The sequence below is a fragment of the Leptosomus discolor genome, chromosome 1, assembly GCF_034619465.1.
Source record: "Leptosomus discolor isolate bLepDis1 chromosome 1, bLepDis1.hap2, whole genome shotgun sequence".
Classification (NCBI taxonomy): domain Eukaryota; kingdom Metazoa; phylum Chordata; class Aves; order Leptosomiformes; family Leptosomidae; genus Leptosomus; species Leptosomus discolor.
This window is the reverse complement of record NC_141391.1, coordinates 43,412,295-43,434,591: the sequence shown is the minus strand read 5'-3', so window position 1 is coordinate 43,434,591 and position 22,297 is coordinate 43,412,295. Positions and strand designations below refer to the sequence as shown.

The 22,297-nt window shown below is 36.5% G+C and overlaps 1 protein-coding gene across 2 annotated transcripts in view; it reads left to right on the top strand.

Annotated features, from left to right (window-relative positions):
* The window catches only part of KLHL1 (kelch like family member 1), a 258,932-nt gene that overhangs the window by 54,701 nt on the left and 181,934 nt on the right, over nt 1-22,297 (top strand). Inside the window, exon 2 of one of the 2 annotated variants that reach the window (XM_086481988.1) lies at nt 16,673-16,855. The exons of the other annotated variant lie outside the window; for it this stretch is intronic. Coding sequence (XP_086338114.1) covers nt 16,673-16,855 — 183 coding nt within the window. The remainder of the gene's footprint in view (nt 1-16,672; nt 16,856-22,297) is intronic. 2 annotated transcript variants of the gene reach the window in all.

Here is a 22,297-nt window from a genome sequence, read left to right as displayed (position 1 = left end):
AATTACATTGAGTGAATAAATAACCCATGATAAAATTATGTAATTGATTCCTGAATAATCTGAAGAGTTTAAGAAATTATTCCGATTTTGGCTATGGTAATATCTTGATGTTATTTTATAGCTTTATAAAGGTTGCATGGGTTCTTGAAGATGTAATCTTTTTAATCAATTTTCAAATGATTGATACAGACTTTAAATTTTTATCGAGTATAGTTGAAATAGAACTTAATTTTTATCCCAAATTTAAAGAAACATAAGTAGGAAAAGAAATTTGCCAAATCACAGGTCTTTACTATTTGAATAATAATATAATTCACAGCTACACTATTCTGTACAGACTAAGTTTGGTTCAGATAATCAGGTGATGGAAGACTGCAAATTAGTCCATATGCATTGAAATTAGTTTGGCATTTGAAGGCGCACATTCAGAAAGCAAAAGCAAGCACATTTAATAAAAAAATTCAAGTAGACATTGGACTTGAGTAAGCAGGCACTTTTTGAGATGCAAACAGTGACAGTATAAATTAACCTGTTTTACAGCAAGCCTGGTTAAAATAAATCTTACTGTAGTCCTTAATTCTTAATTTTGAAGTGGTGTGGGGTTCACTGAAACTAGTTGGAAGTGCATGCTTACATTTCTATAGACCTGAAAAATTAAGGGATTACATGTTTTGTTACAGAAGTAAGGAGTTTTTGAACTTTTTATAACTTCATGAATATTCCATATACGGTAAACATAAAATATAGCCAAGTAATCATTGCTGGAGACTTTGTAGCTGAAATTTACAGGAATGAATAAATATTGAGTACCTATAATTAAAAAAGATACCCAAGTTCCTTCAATGCTTAATGCAAAAGGCTAAATACCACAACATGGAGATTATAAAAGCCATCATACTGAGTGGGGGTCCTCATAAACTACAGAATGTAGGGCAGGTGAGGAAAAGAAATGCCTTTCTTTAAATCTGAATTTTCTTCATATGTATTCCTGGAAGTACCTTCATCTGTGTGGGAGTTACAGTCGAGAGTGTCTCGTCCCTCTGTCTCTTTAAAGAAGTTAAACATTCATGTCTGTTGTAATACATTTCATATGCCCTGTGCAAAATGCGTGAGTACAAAGGTCTGGCTTATCTATGCTTTTTGCAGTTGGCTCTTTGGTCAGAGCACTCATGCTCTGGACTTGATTCCTTCTCTACTTGTGGAGGAGAACGTCTTACCTACTTGGGGTCTACAGACTAGTCTGTGGAGGAGAAAGAAAGTGGAAGTGTCTCAGCTACTTTATCTTTCAAGAACAATTAAGCCAAAGGCAGAGGGGCTGAAAGAATTAACAGAATTTAATTTCTTTTAACAGAAAACAAAATCTGAATTTTAGGTTTTGCTTTTAAGTTTATGCCACACTTTGGATAGAATATGTAAAATATCTTTAAATCACAAAAAATAACGTGGAAGAAATCATGTTTTTTTCTGTTCTATAAGGTAATCACTAATTATGCCACAGGCTGCCCTGTACCTCTCTTTATCTGTACATAATATTGTGTCTTTGGCTGCAGATTCCATACCTACAAGTTTGCAAATTAAGGGCAGTATTTAACTTGGATGTGTGTGCACCCATCTTTTTAATTCAGTGGTCTTACTGCCTGATTTTATCTTCTATAGATAATAATTCTACAAATACTGTGATAGATCAAAACAATATTAGTGGATAGGTTTTTGTGCTACCATGCATGTGTATGAAAAATTCATTACATTTTTTTCATATCGAACATACTATGAAGAGCATAGCTGGGGTATATGCAGGGTTAATGAGTGGTAGCTGTTATGGAATACGTAGTCCTTAATTGCTTGCCAGTTAAATTCCCAGGGTTGTAGTGATCCTGTAATGTAGAAGCTGAATCCATCAAATTCATTCTAGACAGGATTCACCAAATTGTCGATCTTAATCGCTGTTTTCGAGATTAGCAAAAAATGTATTGACAATTCAAAACGGTGTGAAAAAATGGCCTACAATTTATTCCTTTACTTATTCCTTTATTTGATTCCTTTATCTGATATCTTTCCCACTGGTTTGCAGATGCAGACAGGCATGTCAGGACCATGACATTTGTGAGCATCACTGAAAGATATGTGACACTCAATAGGTCTGTAACAAATAGGAGGAAGAGATTGTATGCTGCTTGCTACTGAATGTTGTGCAAGCTCCCAAAATGCTTGTCTTGCAACAGGACATGTATTGAAGCATTATACAGCACACTGAAGGGGGGGGAGGGGGGGGATGTTGGTATGCATGCATGCATGTTATGACCTCCTACCTCACCAAGTGCAGTACTTAAGCGAATCACATTTTTAAGATGGGATTTTAAAAGATTCAGCTTCCCATGGTTTTTGGCATGATTTCCACACGGTGTTTTAAGCTCTGGCATGCTACCTATGTTGTGGGATATTGGTGCATAATACGGTAACACACTGAAATTTTATTGAAATGTATGCTAAATGCAATAGTAATAAAATACTTGCTTGTCCTTTTTTTGTATGTTGTTACCGTCATTCACATATATAATTTCTGTTTACATAAATTAAATGCTGGAAGAAAATGTTTATTAATAAAAGAAAGATCTGCATCCTTGTGTGTATTTGTGCCCACACTCTGAATAAGGAAATGTGTCAGCTAATTTACTTAGTTTATCCATATAGTATGGCCATTTGTCATGACAAGGTTAACACATAACACTAGCATTTCTCTTAGCTATAACGCAAGCCATCCATTCAGAAAATACAGCACTGTTGCAAGGAAGGAAGTAAAAGCAGCTATAAAGGGATTGACCAGGGCTGAGCTGGAAAAGCCTTCCTCCTGTCACATAACATGAAGCATGCCCTGTACCTCTTCTCTTCCTTGTCTTTTTTTTTCTCTTTCTTTTTTCTCACCCTTCTCTCTGATAGCCATCCCATGAGAAATCCAGCACTGCTCTGAAGTTGCATTATTCCTGCAGTAGTTATGGGATTAACGTAGAAGAGGGCTGCTATGTCAGTGGCACTGGCACTGCTTTTATGAAGTTTATGAAGAGGCAATTGTTGGAGAATTACACACCACTGATCTCTTAGCAGCAGCTAACAGATTTACAGGCCACATGAGAGATATGGGAGCTTTCTCTCCGTGGTGTATTACAGGAGTCTTTTCTGTTGTGTTTGCTTCAGCAGTTTCTGAATGTGCAGTCTTCAGTGACTGTATTTGTAAACATCTCATTTTGTGTGGATGTGCATAAATGATGGGCGGTGATAACACCACAGGTTATTTTATGTGCGTCATTAAAATACTATCTGATTGTAACGGGTCTGCGTGGCAAGGTTTTGGTAGCGGGGGGAGGGGGTTACAGGGTTGGCTTCTGTATGAAGTTGCTAGAAGTTTCCCCTATGTCGGATATAGCCAATGACAGCTGGCTTTAAGACAGACTCACTGCTGGCCAAGGCTGAGCCAATCAGCAACAGCGTTTTTCGCCTCTGTGATAACGTATTTGAGAGAGTAACAAAGTTGTTGCGCAGCAGTAATTGCTGCAAGTGAGAGGAGTGAGAATATGTGAGAGAAGCATTCTGCAGACACCAAGGTCAGTGAAGAAGGGGAGGGAGGAGATGCTCCAGGCACCGGAGCAGCGATTCCCTTCTGGCCCGTGGTGAAGACCATGGTGAGGCAGGCTGTCCCCCTGCAGCCCATGGGTGGTGGAGCAGATGACTGCCTACACCCCGTGGAGGGCCCCTATGCCGGAGTAGGTGGATACCTGAAGGAAGCTGTGATCCCGTGGGAAGCCTGCACCAGAGCAGACTCCTGTCAGGACCTGTGGCCCATGGAGAGAGAGAAGCCCATGCTGGAGCAGGTTTGCTGCTAGTGACCCCGTGAGGGGAGCTCACGCTGGAGCTGTTGGTTCCTGAAGGACTGCACACCATGGAGGAGACCCACGCTGGAGCAGTTCATGGACAACTGAACCCATGGGAAGACTCACACTGGAGAAGTCATGGAGGACTTTCTCCCATGGGGGGGACCCCCCATTGGAGCAGGGGAAACGTGTGAGGAATCCTCCCCCTGAGGAGGAAGAAGCAGCAGAAAACAACAGTGTGATGAGCTGACCCTAACCTCCATTCCCTGTTTTCCCCTCTGTGCCGCTGGGGGGGAGGAGGGAGGAAAATCAGGATCAAAGTTAAGCCTGGGAAATGAGGGAGGGGTGGGGGGAAGGTGCTTTAAGATTTGGTTTTATTTCTCATTACTCCTCTCTGAGTTAATTGGTAATAAATTACATTTTCCTTTAATCGAGTCTGTTTTGCCCATGACGGTAAATGTTGAGTGATCTCCCTGTCCTTATCTCAACCCTACAAGCCTGTTGTTATTTTTTTCCTCTCCTCTTTCCTGTCCAGTTAAGGAGGGGGAGTGATAGAGTGGCTTTGGTGGGCACCTGGCATTTTGGCCAAGGTCAACCCACCACACTGATGTCAGCTCCTTGTTATACTTAAGTCTGAAGCCATCCTCTGTAATTGCTCTGCCTAAGTTAAAGTGAGTTGAGAATTCCACAGTTCTATGTTTTTATCATGTATCTGTATAGTATAGGAAAGTAAACAAATCAGAAATCAAGTCAATATAATACAGTTGCATTTATCATAGTATTTTTATAATTTGAAATAATGAAACTGTCAGTGAGCTTTACTTTGTGTGACCGGTAAATATTAAGGTCCTATTATCAAAGACAGTTAGTATCTTAATTTTTAGCCTTTCACTTTGGTATTCTTTTGTATTCTCTCTATTCACTTACTTGGCTTAAAATCATACCTAGTGAAAATCTGAATATAATCTATGGCTAAATAAATCTGAATAATAAAAAAACAGAATCAGTGAATAAAGATCAGGTTTTAAAAATTACTCTGAAATGCTTAGCAGAATTTCTCATTTATTAAATGAACAAAAGTTAACCCATCCCCAATAATTTTAATACTGCTGTTTTTTCTCTGTGAAATAGTTTTTATCATCCATGAAAATATCAGTTCCTAAAAACATATACTTTCAATTGTAGCTAGCCTCACCAGAAGCTTATTTTAATTTGTGAGAAGCACATCTGTGCCAGGGACAAGATTTGAGTCTCTTTATAGATCTGGAAGGTTGTTCTTTCCAGCTGCTCACAATTTTCTCCCATCTACAAAGGGTATTAAGACAGACCGCACATAACAATAGCCATTCACGCTTATCTTCAGGCTCCAACTCAGTCCATTTTTTATAGCCAAGTTATAATGTGCTAACACGCTTGGCATTTGCCACCTGGTGAAAGGTGGCATTGGAGGATAACGGACTTACTTTAAATATACAGAAGAAATATTTTGGTGTATTATGTTTGACCACTTAAGTAATTCAAAAAGGCTCAGTGCATATCATCACCTGGAATAAGCTCTCGTAACAACTGGACAATCAAGGAAGCTGTGAAAGTTTGTGCTTTGTGAGAGTGTGGAGTCTGTGTCTTTGCTCGCGCTGCTCAGCTGATAGTGCATGGTGGTATGCAATACTTTGTCATAAATTCCTTGTTATTAAGAAAGGAAAAGGAATAGCCTCTCTCTCGTTTCCACTATGGCATCTGCTTTTTGGTTTTCTTCCTGCACCTGTCTGCTTATTGCTGCTTCTCAGCCAGAGGAATGAGTGGTCATCATGAGCACTTCACATCTGCAAGAAGACAGAAAATACGTCTCCAACCTGTCACATTTAACTACTCAGGCCAGTAACATTAGCCTCCTTTACAACAGTCTTTACCCTTGTCTCAGACTTCCCAGGTAATAACTCCCACAGCAGACACAAAATTCTTTCTCATCCAACTTAAACTTTGCTGGTGGCTTTGTCTGCTATGAACAGCTACCTCATGAACTTTTGCTATTTGCCTACATTCATTAACGGATACGATCAAAGAAAGTGGAGAATCTGTTTTAATGGAATGCATGTAGATTATTATTATGAAACAAAAGATTAAAAATAAACTACAGAAAAGTACATGTATGTCACAAACAATGCAGAAAGTATATAATTTTTGTGTTACATTGTAGAAATGGGTTGACTTCAGCTTTTGCAGGGAAATAGAGGTTAGGTTAAAACTGCAGTTTTGAATTTCCGAGTCATAATAATCTTTTTCATTCAACTTTTGGTTGGTAGAAATGTGGAATCATACAAGCTAGAAGATATTTAACCACAATATTAAAAAAGTTTTATGATGACAGCAATGATTTTGGTGGTTTGGAGAGGGAAGAGGAAAGAATGCCTATGTAAAGAAGTAGTAACCTTACTCCGGGTCTGAGGCTAAGACAATTCCTTGCAGTAGGAATTTTGTCTACTTCTCCAACAGTAAAAGAGGGAAGGAAAGCAGAGCAGCTGGGTCATACTTTAATGAAGGAGGCTCCCCTGAGTTTGAGCTAGAGGTAGAGAAGAACTACTGACAGTAACTTAAGGAAAGGTGGTTGTGCTTCTCGGTTGTTCTCCCATGGCATAAGTATTTAAAAATTGAGGTCTCCTGTGACATCTTTCCTGGTTTCTGTTTTCAAGAAGAATAGCTTGCCTCCCTTGAGGAGGCTGATTCATTGTGTAGATTTATATGTACCTAGCATCTGCTTGCAGGGCTTCATACTTGCAAGCTCTCTGTTTCCCATATCCTCCAAGATATAAAAAATAAATTCAGACAGCAAGATCTGATATGACAAAAAGCTGTGTTCGCAGTGTGAATGTAGAAAATATACCAGTAAGTTTCCAAGTCACTAAAATATGTCTGTGTGTAGCCAGGAGGACTGTATGTTCACTGAAGTTAATCATTGGCTTTCCAAGAACAGCTGGAACAAACTGCTCCCTCTATGTGGGCATGCAAAGCTGAAAAAGCAGTGGATGCATTATTAGCTGTGCGTGGGAGACAGCAGTCCAGCAGCTAGTCAGCATCTTTTCTTTGGTTTTGCATAGCAAGACTGTTTAGAGGCAAATAGGTCAAAGATATGAAAAAGAAGTGTAATTTGTCAAGGAAGTATGAAGGCTGTTAACTCATGACAATGGTTTGTGGTGGTACCATTAGTATGATAGCTGTCAAGTGCCTGGTGTGGCTGGGATGATGAATCTTAAAAAATCAGATCTCCTTCAAAAGTTTTCTCTGGATTTTAGGAAGCATATGGGAACTTGAAATAGGGATTATAAAAGGATCATCTTTATGTTGAAATGAGTTTCAGAAAGGATAATGAGACTGATTTTAAGTATGAAAGAATTTTTCACTGTGATACACTGCAATAAATTGTTATATTTTAACAAGATGAGAAGAAAAAGTAAGAGATTTTAGTTATGTTTCAAAGACACCTTAAAAAGAAATGTATAGATTTAGAAAAGAAACACATGTTTGTTTTTTTTTCTTACCTATGAAAATGAATAAAGTAGATTTAAAATAAAAAAAAAAAAGAAAAAGATAGTATCTTGCTTTGATTGATGGAGATTCTGCAGAACGCGGAGAAAATAGTATCTTAGATCATGTGAGGCAACTCAGCTGCCAGAAAAAAGAAATCACATTTATTTTCTGTTATCTATTATTTGGTAGTCGTGATTTGGAGATTTTGGATTTTCTAGGAAAAATAAAACCAGTACAAAATGTTTTACTGTTGTACTGCGCAGTGTGCGTGGTCTCTTTCTGCCTTTTGCCATTGCAAAGGCTCTCAGGCCAGCAGACCTTTCTTGCTTTACTCTTACCCTGTCACAGTTATGCCTCTTGAAGTGACTTTGCAGTCTGTACTTAACTGAGTGGTTTGACATTTTTTATGTATTATCTGATAAAATTTCATTGTAATGGTACAATTTTTTTTCAGTAGTTTTATTACTATGTTGTGTCTTTTTTTTTTTTTTTTTTGAATGGCATCTCATTTGAAGCAAAATCATTAACCTTCTAACTGACATTATGTATATAGGTGGAAATTACTGAAAGCTTTTTTATATCTAGGTCACTTAAAAATACTTATAATTAATACTTACAATAATTACAAAATGAGATCTGACATCCATAAGTTAAAAAAACCCACACAAAATAAAACAAAACACAGTTTAAAAGACCAAAGTAAATAAATTATCGTATGTAAAATTAAGTGAAGTACAACTTCTGCAAACTTGCTTTTTACTAAAAGCGTGCTTGCTTGAAAATTTTGCATAACTTGAGCAAAACAGTTACTAACAAGTTTTTTGACTGGAAGGAGTATAGAAAATGGATATTCTGTCAGTAATGACACCATTTCTGTCTGGGCTACCTTTCTTTTAATCTCTCAGAACAGATATACGGGAAAGTAAAGGTCCCCACTAGTAACACAAACCTGTAATTTTTTAATGGGTAACTTCTATGTCAGAATACTTTTATGCATTACATCTTCACAAAAATGTAATATATAAATTTTTTCATAAGTGGATATAATTGAAACAAAGCTTTCCTTAAAAGATAAATATTTTGATATTCCTTTTAAGACAATTTATGGGTATAATGTAAAACAATGATATCAAAATCAAACTTTCTAACCTTGTCAAACAAGAGCATTACAAAGCCACATTTTTCTGTCTGTAGCAGGGGAAAAAAATGCACTATCCCAACCCCCCCCCAACCCCCCCCCCCCCCTTTGGCTTAATTTTAAGAAAAAGTTTACGTATATTTAAATAATCTGCAAAAAAATATTTTACGGTATTTTAATATTTTTTTTCCAAAATTTAGTATCAATCTTTTGATATTTCTGGCTGCTCAATCTCAATCTTTATTTGGAAATTCTATTTTTTTAGAATTCTATTTGTATTACTATCAGTCAGGGCTGTGTTGGAGTGCTGAGCCCATGTAGTTGTTCATCAGTGGGAGAGCATCTAAATTACTGAGTGCTGCAAGTATTAGAAAGAGAAGCTGAAAGTAAAATTGTCAAGAGGTAGGGCACAATATTGGTAGGCAGGTACTGGAAGTTCTAGTGAGGAGTAAGCAAAATCTTAGATAATTTTAAAGACTGGACACTGGACTCTGGAGAAAGAGGAGAAGAAATAGGAAAAGTCTAAATAATTGTTTAGAAGGCTGTAGAAGAGAAAAGGTGAGAAAATGAGAAGAGATAAAGGATCAATTGAACAGAATGCTTGAAAAAAACCAAACAAACAAACTTCCCAACAGTTTAAGTGATTCTTAGAGCATAGGACATAGGACAAACTCTTGTCATTAGTAACAGTAATAAATTCTGGAAAAAAATGGGGGAAGGCTGAAGGGAAGATAAAGCATTTTTTATTAATTTAACTGAATGCAGTAAGCAGTTTCTTGCAAAATCATGAGATTTTTCATTAATTGTTCATTAATTGAATTAGTTTTGTTTAACCTTTTTTTTTTTAAAAAAAAAAAGGCAAAAATAAGACATTTTAGAAAGGACTGAAAACTAAACCCCAAGTATTTCAGGAGGTTGTGGAATCTATATGTATGTTGGTTTCTCACCACTAACAATAGAGAGGCTTATGCTTGTAGCTTAGACTAGATAATTATCTGGTGAAGGGTCATAGATAAGAAAAAATCCTGCTGAGAGTATTTTCCACTGAACCAAAACAAAAGCTTTGCTTTGTATATTTTATTAGTAACCTGGAAAAATCACAGTCTAAACTCTTCCTTCTCTAACCCTACTTCTACTTTTTTTTCCTGTCAGCTGCTAAACAAGGAAAATATTTCTTCTCTATAGAAGCAGTTTACTATAGCACAATGGTCTCTTCTTTCTGAAGGGCTGCTTGAACAATTTGTCTGAGATCACACAATAAGCTGGTAGCTAATATTTTGTTTCTTGAGGCTGATAATATTAAATACACAGCTACTCAGAACAACAGAGGAATCATGCATATTTTTGCTAGGCACACAAATGACCTAGTGACTGTATTTTGCCTTATGGTGTCCAAAGAATGAGTTACGTTACAATTAGTTTGATCCACAAATTAGTTCTAGGAGAGAACACCACTGTAAATTATACATTATGCAGATTTATCTGTAGAATGAGAACAATGAGTTTATAATGTGCACTAGAGTCCATTTAAATTTTTGAATTTTTTTTTTTTTTTACATAGACAAGGAATCTCTGAGACAGCAATGATGCATCTCTGAGCTGAACTGGTGTAACTAAAAAGTCATATTTGATATTCTGATTATTTTTTTTTAATCTGGCACTTCTCCCTAACTTTGTCTTTAATAAACAGAAATTTAAAACACCCTGCTGAAATTCTGGGCAGAGCCTTTAATTGCAGATATAATTGCTGGTAGCAGAGTGAAAAGCATACCTTTTGATCACAAACAACTTCAGCCCTGCTGTTGCTATAAGAAAATGATTGAAAGTCTTTATAAAACTCACATTTTTGCAAGTGATCACTAATGTGAGCCGTGACTTTTGACAGTCCATCTTAATTTGGTAAGTGCAATTCCACAGGTTATTGATTTCTAAGTATTCAATAAGCAATTTTTAGAGAACAAGTTCTGTGAAGACGTTTTTCAGTCTTACACACGGAATATTTCTTATATGCTTTTGCAAGTTATAAATAGCAGAAAAATTTTTTTCACTGAAGAACTGGACATATTTTGTTTCTTGACTATGTACTTTAGATATGTACCCAGTAATATACACTAAATTACACTTAACTGGTTTCGGATAAATTTGCACGATCTATCCTGTATAACTGAAAAGTGAAAAGCAGAATTTGCTATTCCAGTGACAATGGAATCATATGACATTTTCTGATTAAAGAGTTCTTTATTTGAGGCCAGGGCTTCATTGGAATGCAGGAGAAATATATTTCAATTGAGTATGTAAAATACCTAAGTACTCTATAAAGTATTCTGCTTTATACAGTGATATGTTTCTGCTGTTTTCTGCACCTCTATGAATATAATTTCCACAATGGAAAAGTTTCTAAATCTGAGCCTCTATTTACTCAGAGAAATGCAGTATAATTTCAAGTCATATGAACTTTCTCACCTCCATTTTGAAGTATTTATTTTTTTTCCTTTTGAAACTTATTCAGGATATGGTTTTAACTACTGATGTTTGCTATTGCTGTTTTCAAACCTTTGCACCTCTAGAGTGGCAGTTTTGCTAACTACTTTCCCATTTCCTGAGAAGAAAGATACAGATAGCTAAACCTATGTGTGAGGTCCCTTTTCTTCTGGCATTTTCTCTTTACCTCCCCGATAGCATTACTGTAAGCTAACATTTTTCATTTCTCTGTTTATGTTATATCTTATTTGTGTGTAAAGTCGGTGAGCAAAAATCAAGCATAAGTAGTATGGTCTTACTGTTTATAAGAGTGAACAACTGCACAAGGTACAGGGGATGGCAGATTAGTTATCTTCATAACTGTAGGGTAGTAACTAGTTTGTCCAAAATATCTTCTGAGGATTAACTTGTATTTGTCTCGCCACACAAACCCAATACGTACTTAAAGAAATTTAATATTGGACAAAAAGGCTGAAGGTCTTAAAGGTGTCCCCAGGAGACCTTTGGCTGGAGTGCCTTTGCCTTCATGTTCTCGGTGAGCTACCTTAAGTACTTACTTAGAGGGTTGTTAAATTGAGGGAAGAATCAGTACACTCAGCTTTACTGGGATTTTACTGCTGTTTTACTTGTTTTTTCAAAGAAGTTAGGAGCAAGTAAAAGGTGATTAGAGAATAGCACCCTTGCTCAAATCAAAGTGCTTTTTCTAGGAAAAGAGAAGCATTGTGGAGTCAGATGTTGTAGATCCTCAGAGTTAAGCTTTTATTCTTATTTACACTGTTTTAAGATCTGTAAAGGCTCAAAGGCTGATTTTTCTCATCAACACCTTTGGGCTCTTATAAAATTTCTCTTTTGAGGACAGCATGGTGTTCTTAACACTGAAAATTAGTCTGGTAGAACTTTTTTCTTTTTTCCTTTTTTTTTTTTTTTTTTTTTTTTAATGCATTATGCACTCTGGTTTGCCGTTTCATAAAGAACCATTTGAGATTATTGGTTATTTGCAATGTTGATAATTTTTGTGAGCCTTTTAGTTTTCTCATCTTGTAGTATCACCCTTCAGTATCATTCTTGTAATCTTGTGAAAGGCTTGGTTTCCCTATTTCTGTACTATAACTAAGTTGTTTAAAGATAATAAGTATTCCAGTCTGAACAACTTCCAAATGTTTGAAATTCCCACACTAAGTTCAGGTTTTGCACTTGCCAACTGGGAAAGATTATGGAAAAAAACAGTCTGGAGTCTGTCCTGTTCATTGATTACAGGATTTTGAGGTTCACATGTACTAAAAAGGGTTTTGAAAGATCAGGGAACCTTCAGGTGCTGGAGTGCCTGTGGAATGCAATACAAGTTTCTCGCTGCATATGTGATTCAGATGGCCTGCACCTAAACAAAAACAATATATGCAAAGAGAAAATGTTATATTCATGACGCTAATTGGTCATAAGTACCTATATATGCCTTTCATGAACTGGTAGAAAATAAAAGGTATTTGCTGGCTGAAGTTCTTTAACAAGCTGCTGTCTGAATTTAAAGCATTGATTTTGCAAACTAAGCATTTGTAATGAAAAAGAGGTAGCTCCTGAATAGGGCAAGTAGCAGACTTTTTATCTGGGCTTTCTTAGAAAATAAATAAAAGTTTAACTTATTGTCCTCTACTAAGCTTATTGTTTGCTAGTTTTCAGGATAATTAAAATGTGCTGGGCCTTTGGGGCTTACTTTTGAGTAGTCACCTAATGACTTTTCAAGTGATAGATATACTGATGAGCTTGACGGTAGAAAGCATTTATAAATGGCAAGCAGGAAAGAGGGCAAAATTTGTGGCAAACGCTGTCTAGAGATTCAAGAACAAAATAGACTAAGCTCATTTGCAGCCAATCTAACTTCATAGGACTAGCATAAATTCAGTCAGAGTACTTCTCTTTATTACCTGAAAAGGGCAGCATGTTTTGAATAGGCAAGAAGAGGAAGGATTAGTACCCTATCTGTTTAAATGTAAACTAACTTAGACCTATCTGAGCTAACAAGCAATATGGACGCATTCAGATCTGCTCGTTCCTGTTATATTCATGTCTCAGAATGGCTGTTGTCACTTCTAAATTCCCTGGAGAAAGGGAAGAAATGTGTCTGTTTAACCCTAGCAACCTTGTTTATTAGGCACTGATTTATTTGTTGTAAATTACTTGTTCTAATTCTTCAGCAATAAAATTAAAGTGTGTGTAGGGCTACAATCAAAGCGAGGGAAAAAAGCTGAAATATCTACCTACTACACATACTAATGAGCTTAGCTCCATCATTAGTTTTGTGTGAAAGCATTTGTTCATCATCCAAATATATGAAAATAAATTTGGATTTCTGATCAACATGGTTGGCAATCCAGATTGGATAAGAACACATAAACAGATTACGTCACTCATAGAATGAACATGTTTGTTTTGTCTTTTTAGAAGGGTTTTGCAAGAGATATCTAGCATGAAGTCCTTGAGTATATAACAAGATTGATTATTACAGAATTAAGGATATGTTCCTTTCTAAATCACCTACTCATAACTGTTTCTTTTGCGGGATAATGGTTAATAAAGTTTTGACAGTTCAGTTTCCTATAAACAGGCTTACACATATTGTTACCTTACCAGCATACAAATGAATTTAAACCAGCTGATGATTTCTCAGGACCCAATTTAACACTATACAAGTGAAGTTACTGTGGGTATTAATTTTAAAAGGTAACTCTTTCTACTAAGTTAGTACCTGTATATGGCACAGAGTGGATGGTGGAGTGAGATACAAAGGTAACTGAGTTGGTTCCCTGTAAAATTATCTGCAGGCCACCTTCAATTATGTAGGCTTCCAGCTGCTTTAAAGGAATGCTGTGAAGCCTAGCAATTACTGTGATAGAAAGATGCACCAGACTTTCCTCTTTAAACCTGTGGACCCTCATACAATGACTGCAGGAGAGTATGTGGAACACTTTTGGCCAAAACTAATTAAAAATTAAATCACTAGTATCTGTCAAAAGGGAATACTATTTTTCTGAACTAAAATACTGAAGGTTTTTTTTATTTGATATTTGTATTTAATTTTAATAGATTAGTTTTAAAAATTATTATCTTTTGCACTTTTCAATTTTTCCAGCACAAGGAGTGCAGAATGCATTATCTTACAGGTCTGTTAATATCATTCTTAGAATATAGTACCTACTGAATTCAAACCTTATGTAATGAAACTAGTGTGTTATTACTATAAATAATCAAAATTTCTTATGTGTTTTTTGATATTTCTCTTTCAATAGAATATATATAAAATGAGATTAATTTGAATTAATTGATAATATTGTTTGATATGCTGGATATATAATAATATCAAATAATATTATTTGATATGTCCTCTCTTGCTCTTCTATTGATTATGTTTTGTATATATCTAGTTGAAGAAAAAAAAAATCAGATCCATTATAAAATCATTCACAAGATATGTAAAATCTTATGGCTTTCATTTGAAACAATCTCATTACATATTTGAAAAAGAGGTTATCACCATCTGTGTCAGGAATTATTTGGAAACATTAGCATTAGTTTCCTCAAGGACTAGTAGTTGCTGACACGTTTTATTTTCTGTAAAAGTCTGAACCAGAAACACTGGGCTGAGTAAATTTGAACTAAGACTATATGGCTATATAATGAAAAAAATATTTACATTTTTCTCCTCTTTTGATTTTTTTTTCTTTTCTGATTTTTTGAATTGTAGATATCATTACTTTTAGAAGCTAAATTCACTTTGTATTACTGAGCCTTTTGGTTAAAAAGTAGGTATGCAATTTATCATTGTGGAAATATTCCAAATTCATTACAAATTAGGTCAATTAGAGCTTTATTTTTCTTTCCCACATGGTGTAAAATGAATGTTAATTTGAAGAAGTGAACTTGAGTAGGCACTCTTAGAATCAGTGGAAAGACAGGATTGCTTTTTCCATTATTTCATTATTTTATGTGTTCATGGTAATGTTTAAGAAAAGTAAACAGAATTTGTTTAATTCTGTAAAATAAATTTGCTCTAAAATGATTTAAAAAAGAGCCAAATTATAGTTTAATAATGAAGACATAGCTACATAATTAAGTCAAAGTGCAAGGTCCTGCATCTGGGTTGGGCCAATCCAAAGCACAAGTACAAACTGAGTAGAGAGTGGCTTGAGAGTAGCCCTGAAGAGGACTTGAGGGTGTTGCTTGACGAGAGGCTCAGTGTGAGCCAGCCATGGGCTTATGCAGCCCTGAAGGCCAACCATATCCTGGGATGCATCAAGAGGGGTGTGGCCAGCAGACCAAGAGAGGCGATTCTCCCCCTTTGCTCTGCTCTTGTGAGACCCCACCTCAAATACTGCATCCAGTTCTGGTGTCCCTACCATAACAGGGACATAGATCTGTTGGAACGAGTCCAGAGGAGGACCACAAAGATGATCCAGGGGCTGGAGCATCCCTGCTATGAGGCTACGCTGGGGGCACTGGGATTGTTCAGCCTGGAGAAGAGAAGCCTCTGGGAGTACCTTATAGCTGCCTTCCAAAACCTGAAGGGAACCTACAGGAAAGCTGGTGAGGGACTTTTTACAAGAGTGTCCAGCAACAGGACAAGAGGAAATGGTTTTAAACTGAAGGAGAGTAGGTTTAGACTAGATCTTAGGATGAAGTTCTTCAGTATGAGGGTGGTGAGACTCTGGAATAGATTGTCCGGAGAGGTTGTGGATGCCCCCTCCCTGGAGATGTTCAAGGCCAGGTTAGATGAGGCCTTGAGCAACCTAGTCAAGTTGAGAGGTGCCCTTGTCCATGGCCGGTAGGTTGGATTAGATGATCTCTAGGGTCCTTTCCAACGTAAGTCATTCTATGATTCTATGCTTAACCTTGACCTGAATATATTGAATTTCTGTTTGTTGTTCATACTTATATTTTTAGTAACTTAGGGAAGTGATTGTGCCCTTATACTTTGGGGAAGATGCACCTCAAATACTGCGTGCAGTTTTGGGCCCCTCACTACAAGAAAGACATTGAGGCACTGGAGTGTGTCCAGAGAAGGGTGACAAAGCTGGTGAAGGGCCTGGAGGACAGGTCTTATGAGGAGCGGCTGAGGGAACTGGGGTTGTTTAATCTGGAGAAGAGGAGGCTGAGGGGAGACCTTACCACTCTCTAGAACCTCCTGAAAGGAGGTTGTAGTGGGGTGGGGGTTGGTCTCTTCTCCCAAGTAAAAAGTGATAGGACAAGAGGAAATGTCCCCAAGTTGCACCAGGAGAGGTTTAAATTGGACATTAGGAAAAATTTCTTTACTGAAAGGGTTGTCAAGCATTAGAACAGGCTGCCCAGGGAAATGGTTGAGTCACCATCCCTGGAGGTGTTCAAAAACCATGTTGATATAACACTTCTGGACATGGTTTAGTCCATTTAGATTCTAAAAGAAGAAAGAAATGGATTACTTCCATGTCTATGTTAAAAAATATTTCAGTGTTAACAGATTTACAACTTTAGTTGTCCCTCCCATTGCAGTAAGATTTTTCTATCTTGTACTTCTAGTGATGAGAACTGCGAAAGATGCATTGATTACTTATATCAGAATCTAGAAGCCTGTGATGAAGTCTAGACGCCTGGTCACATCTTACCAACATGGAGTTTCTTTTGTGTTTTGCAGACTGTCAGGAGCCGGTCACCCCTTGCCACCCCACTGCGACATGGATTCATGTAGCTCCGAGGAATTCTACCAGGCTGTTCACCATGCAGAGCAAACCTTCAGAAAGATGGAGAGCTACCTGAAGCAACAGCAGCTCTGTGACGTTATCCTGATTGCTGGGAATCGCAAGATACCTGCACACAGGTGGGACATAAGCATAAGATATTAAACTACAATACTACAAAACGTTTTGCATATGCTTATTTCTTAGAACAGTGTTTTCTGTGGCCTCTTTTGCCTTCTTCCTTCTTGCTTTAAACACCACAAAAGTGTCTGCAAAAGGTAGTATTTGAAGATTGGGTCTTTGAAGGTGGTTTTTTTTTTTTTGTATAGATTTCAAAAGTTCAAGTGGCACTCAGCTAGCAAACTTGCCATAAGTGTGCCAAACATGTCTCCCTGCTGTGATGCTGTCCGTATGTGAGGAGAATGGACATTTCTGAAATGAGATGCTGTACAGCTACACTGAACAGAGTCATTTTTAGCTTAAGATCGTGATACTCCAATAAGTCTGTCATACAGAGTCTCTCAGACACTTATAGTAGAATAATACTGAATACTGACTTCCCATGACCTGTACCTTTGAATGAACTGAAAAATATCTTAATTACTTTTTAATGATAATTATTAGTGTAAAAATTATGATGCCATTATAGTTTCTAAAATGCTATGAGATTGTCTGGTATTAAAGCAGCCAGTATATATGAAACTATGCTTGGTTTTGGATTGCAATTAGAGCTTAAAAGAGTTACTCTTCATTGAGATTTTGGTCTTGGCTATAGCCTATGATTTAGTGCTTCCAAACAAAAACCCCTGCTTGTGCCCTGGTTTCTCTGCTGAGGTACTAAATTCAGAGCTGGACTATGGTTCTCTATCAGGGAAACTGCAAAACAGCCAATGTATTTCTGAACTCATAAATTAGTTTTCTAGTGTAGAGGAATACTACAAGGTCATCTTGACAACATGGACCTTACAATGTTCCTTCTGCCCTAAATGAGGATGGACACAGAGACTAGTCTTCTTCTGTTTTACAAAAAAGATGGATATTCTATATTCCAACTCCCATAATAATTAAAAAAAGCTGCAATATGCAAGACTACAAATTCAAAGCAATTGTTCAAATACTAAAAAGTAAAACCAACTAAGTAACCACTAAAAAACCAAGAAACCTTCATTAAAATATTTAAATTGACGCAATAATTGTAATAAATGAGGAAGTAACTTAAGTAGCAGTAATTGGTTGATCTAGGTAGCTTACAGGACACATGAAACAGAGTCTTCTTGGTTTCAGATTAGTAGGGGTACTAAACATAGAAATCTTTGTCCTTCTCTCTCAGCATTTTTCATTCTTAAGACTTTGTTTCTATACTGTTATCTTCCAAAAGCTGCCATTTTGTCCTGTTTCTCCCTTGCCTTCATATACTCACCTTCCCAGATGTCAGCTAAGTCACCAGTTATTTCTATCCACTGACTTGGCAACAGACACAGCTCCTATGTTCCAGGCTTTTTGACCCTGTTAAATGAATTGTGCATCTGGCACCTTATGTACACCTGATAGTTGTGGTCTGATGCAATTCTTATCTAAATTGCCAAGATCTTTCCTTTATGGGTATATCAAGTACAGAGGGAATAATATTAAAACTTCAGTCTGTCTGTCCATCTGCATTTACAGTGTTCCAGAGCTACAAGATTTGCCTTAAGGTGCCTCCCATCAAAAAGAAAACGGGAGGCATAATAATCTAAGGCCTTCTAATTTGTGTTCAATTTCACACCCCTATACATTACTGAAATCAAATAAAAAGATTTTTTTTCATAAATAATGAGAATTTTGTTGTTCCTTCTTGACAGTTAATTGGCCTATTTTTGCCTTTCACATTTTTATCATAGATGAGGTAAAAAAAATAATTTAAAGTCTGAATCTACATTCCTAAACTGACAGAAAAAAAATACTTATTAGATACATAGAAATATTCCACAATTGATATAATTTGCTCTATTTAACATGGATGATACAAAATATACAATTTTTACCAGCATATTTTTTGCCTATTTTGAATATTTTGGTGAACTGCATAGTTTGTATAGAAGAAGACAGAGGAAACTGTAAGGTTTTTTTTATTAGCTTAGTTTATTTTCCCCACTATTTTTAAGACAGCTGTTCATATTTGTATGCCCATCTTTCAGTAATAAATTTAATTTCATATTTGTTATTACAATTCTACAGTATATTGAAATACTTCTGGAGCTGGAAAAATACCTTAATAAGAAGATTGACCATGACATAATAGCTAAAATCTTATTTTTATTCTCTAATAAATGTACAGACAACTTTACATTTGATTTTCTACTTCTCTGTGGTTTGCAGTCAAATGACCAAATCTCAAAGAACTGGCAAAACCAACTTTGTCCAATAAGTTAAATGAAGCAAAGGGTGTTCTGAATTTTTTTGGGATGTTTGTTTTAAGAGTGTTTATTCTATGTTGTTTTAGTCAGATGTGGCTGGACAAGCACAGACCAAGCTGTTTATTTTTCCTGTAGCCCTTACAATTCTAGAATATAATTTAATTTGGAAGACACCTTCTAGAGTCTGATTCAACTCCCCCTGCTCAAAGCAGGGTCGAGTCTAAGGTAAGATTAGGCCATTGAGGGTCACACCCAGTTAGTTGTTAAATATTGTCACTTATGGAGGTTCCTCTCTTGGCATCCTGTTCCAATTTTTTTCCTGTCTTTAGTGATCCAGCATGTGGCTTCTAGGCAAATTTACTCCATCATCTTCTCAGTGAGGCAAACCAGTCTGTAGTTACCCGCATCTTTTTTCTTGAGGATGGACATGGAAATTGACTTTTCCAGTCTTCAGAAACATCCTGTAATTATCACAATCTGTTAAAGATAAGAGAGAGTGGTCTTTCAGTGACATTGTTGAGCTCCCTCAACCATTGTTCCTTCAGTATATCCTTTCTGGTCCCAAGTACTTGTGTTTGTCCAATTCACTTGACAGCAGCCTAAGTACATCTTCCTCTATTGGGAATGATACCCCACAGATACAGCCACTAGGCACAGGGACCTGGGAGGCCTGAAAGCCGACCATGATAAAAAAAAAAAAAAAAAAAAAAAAGACTGAGCCAAAGAAGGTTTTTTTGAGCAGTGGACAAAAATTTTCCGTAGTCTTCCTTTTGCTGTCAAGGCAATTACAGAAACCCTTCTTTCCCATCACATCCCTTGCTAACTTCATCTGCACCTGACCTTTGGGCCTCCCTAATTCCACTTTTGCCTGTTGGGACAATGTCTCTGTATTTCTTCCAGGTCATTAATCCCTGCTTTCTCCTTCCATGTACTCCGTTTTTGCATTTAACTTGCATCAGGAGTCACTTCTGATGTCCAGGGTTGTAATTCGCTATTCATTTTACTAACTTCTGCCAGGATCTGTTGTCTTAAATTCGGTTATCATGGTCATTGCAGCAAAGTTTCCATCAGATTTCACAGGTTCCTTTTTTTTTCCAGATTTGTTGGGAGCAGATCCAGCAAAATGCCTCCTGTAATTAAAGTTCTTTTACAAAGTAGGCTAGATAATATTTGTGTTGTGTTCCTAAGAACATATATAAAACTACTGATTTCAGAGAGCAGTATTTGTGGAGTTTTTAAATTCCACACTTCATGATAGGTAGAAATTTGGTAGAATACTCATTGTACAGTTTATAAAATCTTATCCTAGATAAAATGAACCCTTATTTAAAATCCAATTAAAATGCATTACAAGCCATAGCTTATACTGAATATATTACAAATTAATAAATGCGAAGTACTCAAAATTATTGCCTAAAAATGGTTCTCACATTTTCTCTTGTTTTTAATAGAACAATTTAAGAAAATGCGATAGATTTGATATGCTGCAATATAGTACAATAAGAATCACTTTCAGAAAATGAGGGCAAAACATTCTACATTTTTCAGTAAAAACTATGAAAGCCATACTTCTCTTCATTTTACCCTGATTTAGAACAAATCAAAACAAAACAACAGTCTAAAAAGCAAGCACAGGAAAAAAAATTATGTAATAATGTAATCTAAATGTATCTGTTTCTATAAAAGTAAAAATTCACTTAAGAAATATTGCATTGAATGAAGTGAGACACCTAAAATAGCTACCCTGCTGGTGATTCTTGGGCATCTCTCCAGACCCCTCCACAGTTCATAATCTCTGTTTCATTTCTCGTTTCATTCCTGATAGTATTTGCTCTTTTTTCCCCTCTTCTCCAAACTCAAATAATACTTTAATTATGTCCTCTGATGATCTGTTTAAGTAACTTTTTCTCTAGAGGAGGAATTATTGTTGTGCCATAAAATCTTTAAAACCTGATACTTTTACCGGAAGAATGTCAAGTAAGCTCTGATCATAGTCTGAATGCTGCCAAGTTAATTTTTGTCATTGATGTCGTTTTTTGGTTGTGTGGGGTTTTTTTACATTTTTATTTCTCACAAAAAATGAGAGAAAGTCAAATTAGAAGGGGGATCACACAACATAATCACTGAGGTCTTGTTCCCCACTTGGAGGCACCATGCCAAACTCTCTATCTTATTATAGCTGCTTTTCACTGTTCAGGTGACTCAAACAACTTCAAAGTCATAATGTGCTTAAGCTTCTTATTGGCTCCTGAACATTGTGTTTGCCTAACCTAATCATCTATTAAGCAGGTTACAGGTGTAATCCTTCACGTGAAGGAATAGCACAAGGAAGTACAAACCAGACAATTACTGTAATGATGAACAATCAACCAAAACATGTACTGAGAAAGTACGAAGACCTCTGTAGCAGGCATTTCAGAGGGCTAAAGTAGCTGACATTCAAATAAATTTGAAAAATTAAGTAAACCTCAATTTTTTTGTTATATTGCTATAACACGTATAGATAACTATCAAATGTAAAACTGTAAAACACTTTAAAGAGTCAAAAATGCTAAAATAATAATTTCCCTTCACTTCAGTTAAGCAGTACTATTAACAGTCCAACCTAATTTTAAAATATTATGATAAAATCTTGTGAACATGAAGTTGTAGTTTCTGCACTCACTCTGGAGATGCATGCTATATAAATTTTTCTTGTTTGGAATATAACCTCTTTCAGACAAGAAACATACTGTAGCTTTACAGTGCCTGGAACAGAAGGAAAGTTTATAGTAACATGATCAGAGCACCAAATGTTTTCAAGTGTCATGACCCACTCAGAAGAGGAGGGTATGTGACTCAGAGTCGCAAATCCCCAGCAGCATGGACTAAGGTGAGACAACTCTCAAGGTCCGTACACAAACATTTATTAGATACCCACAGTGATTAATATATTTCTTAACTAGGTCCATGAAAATTTGTTAGGTGCATAACTAATTATGGCAATCAGTAAGGTATGCCTTGTGTTACTTAAGTTTAAGAGAAAAGAGAAAACAGAGGGACAGAGAAGGGGGCGGGGGGGGAAGAAGAGGGAGAAGGAGATCACCAGTCCTTGTTCCAGTGTAGGTCCAGCCAACACCAACAGGGGTGGGGGGTGGTGACGAGTGTGTATCACTGGTTCCTAGGAGGGCTCTTCTGTGTCTTCTT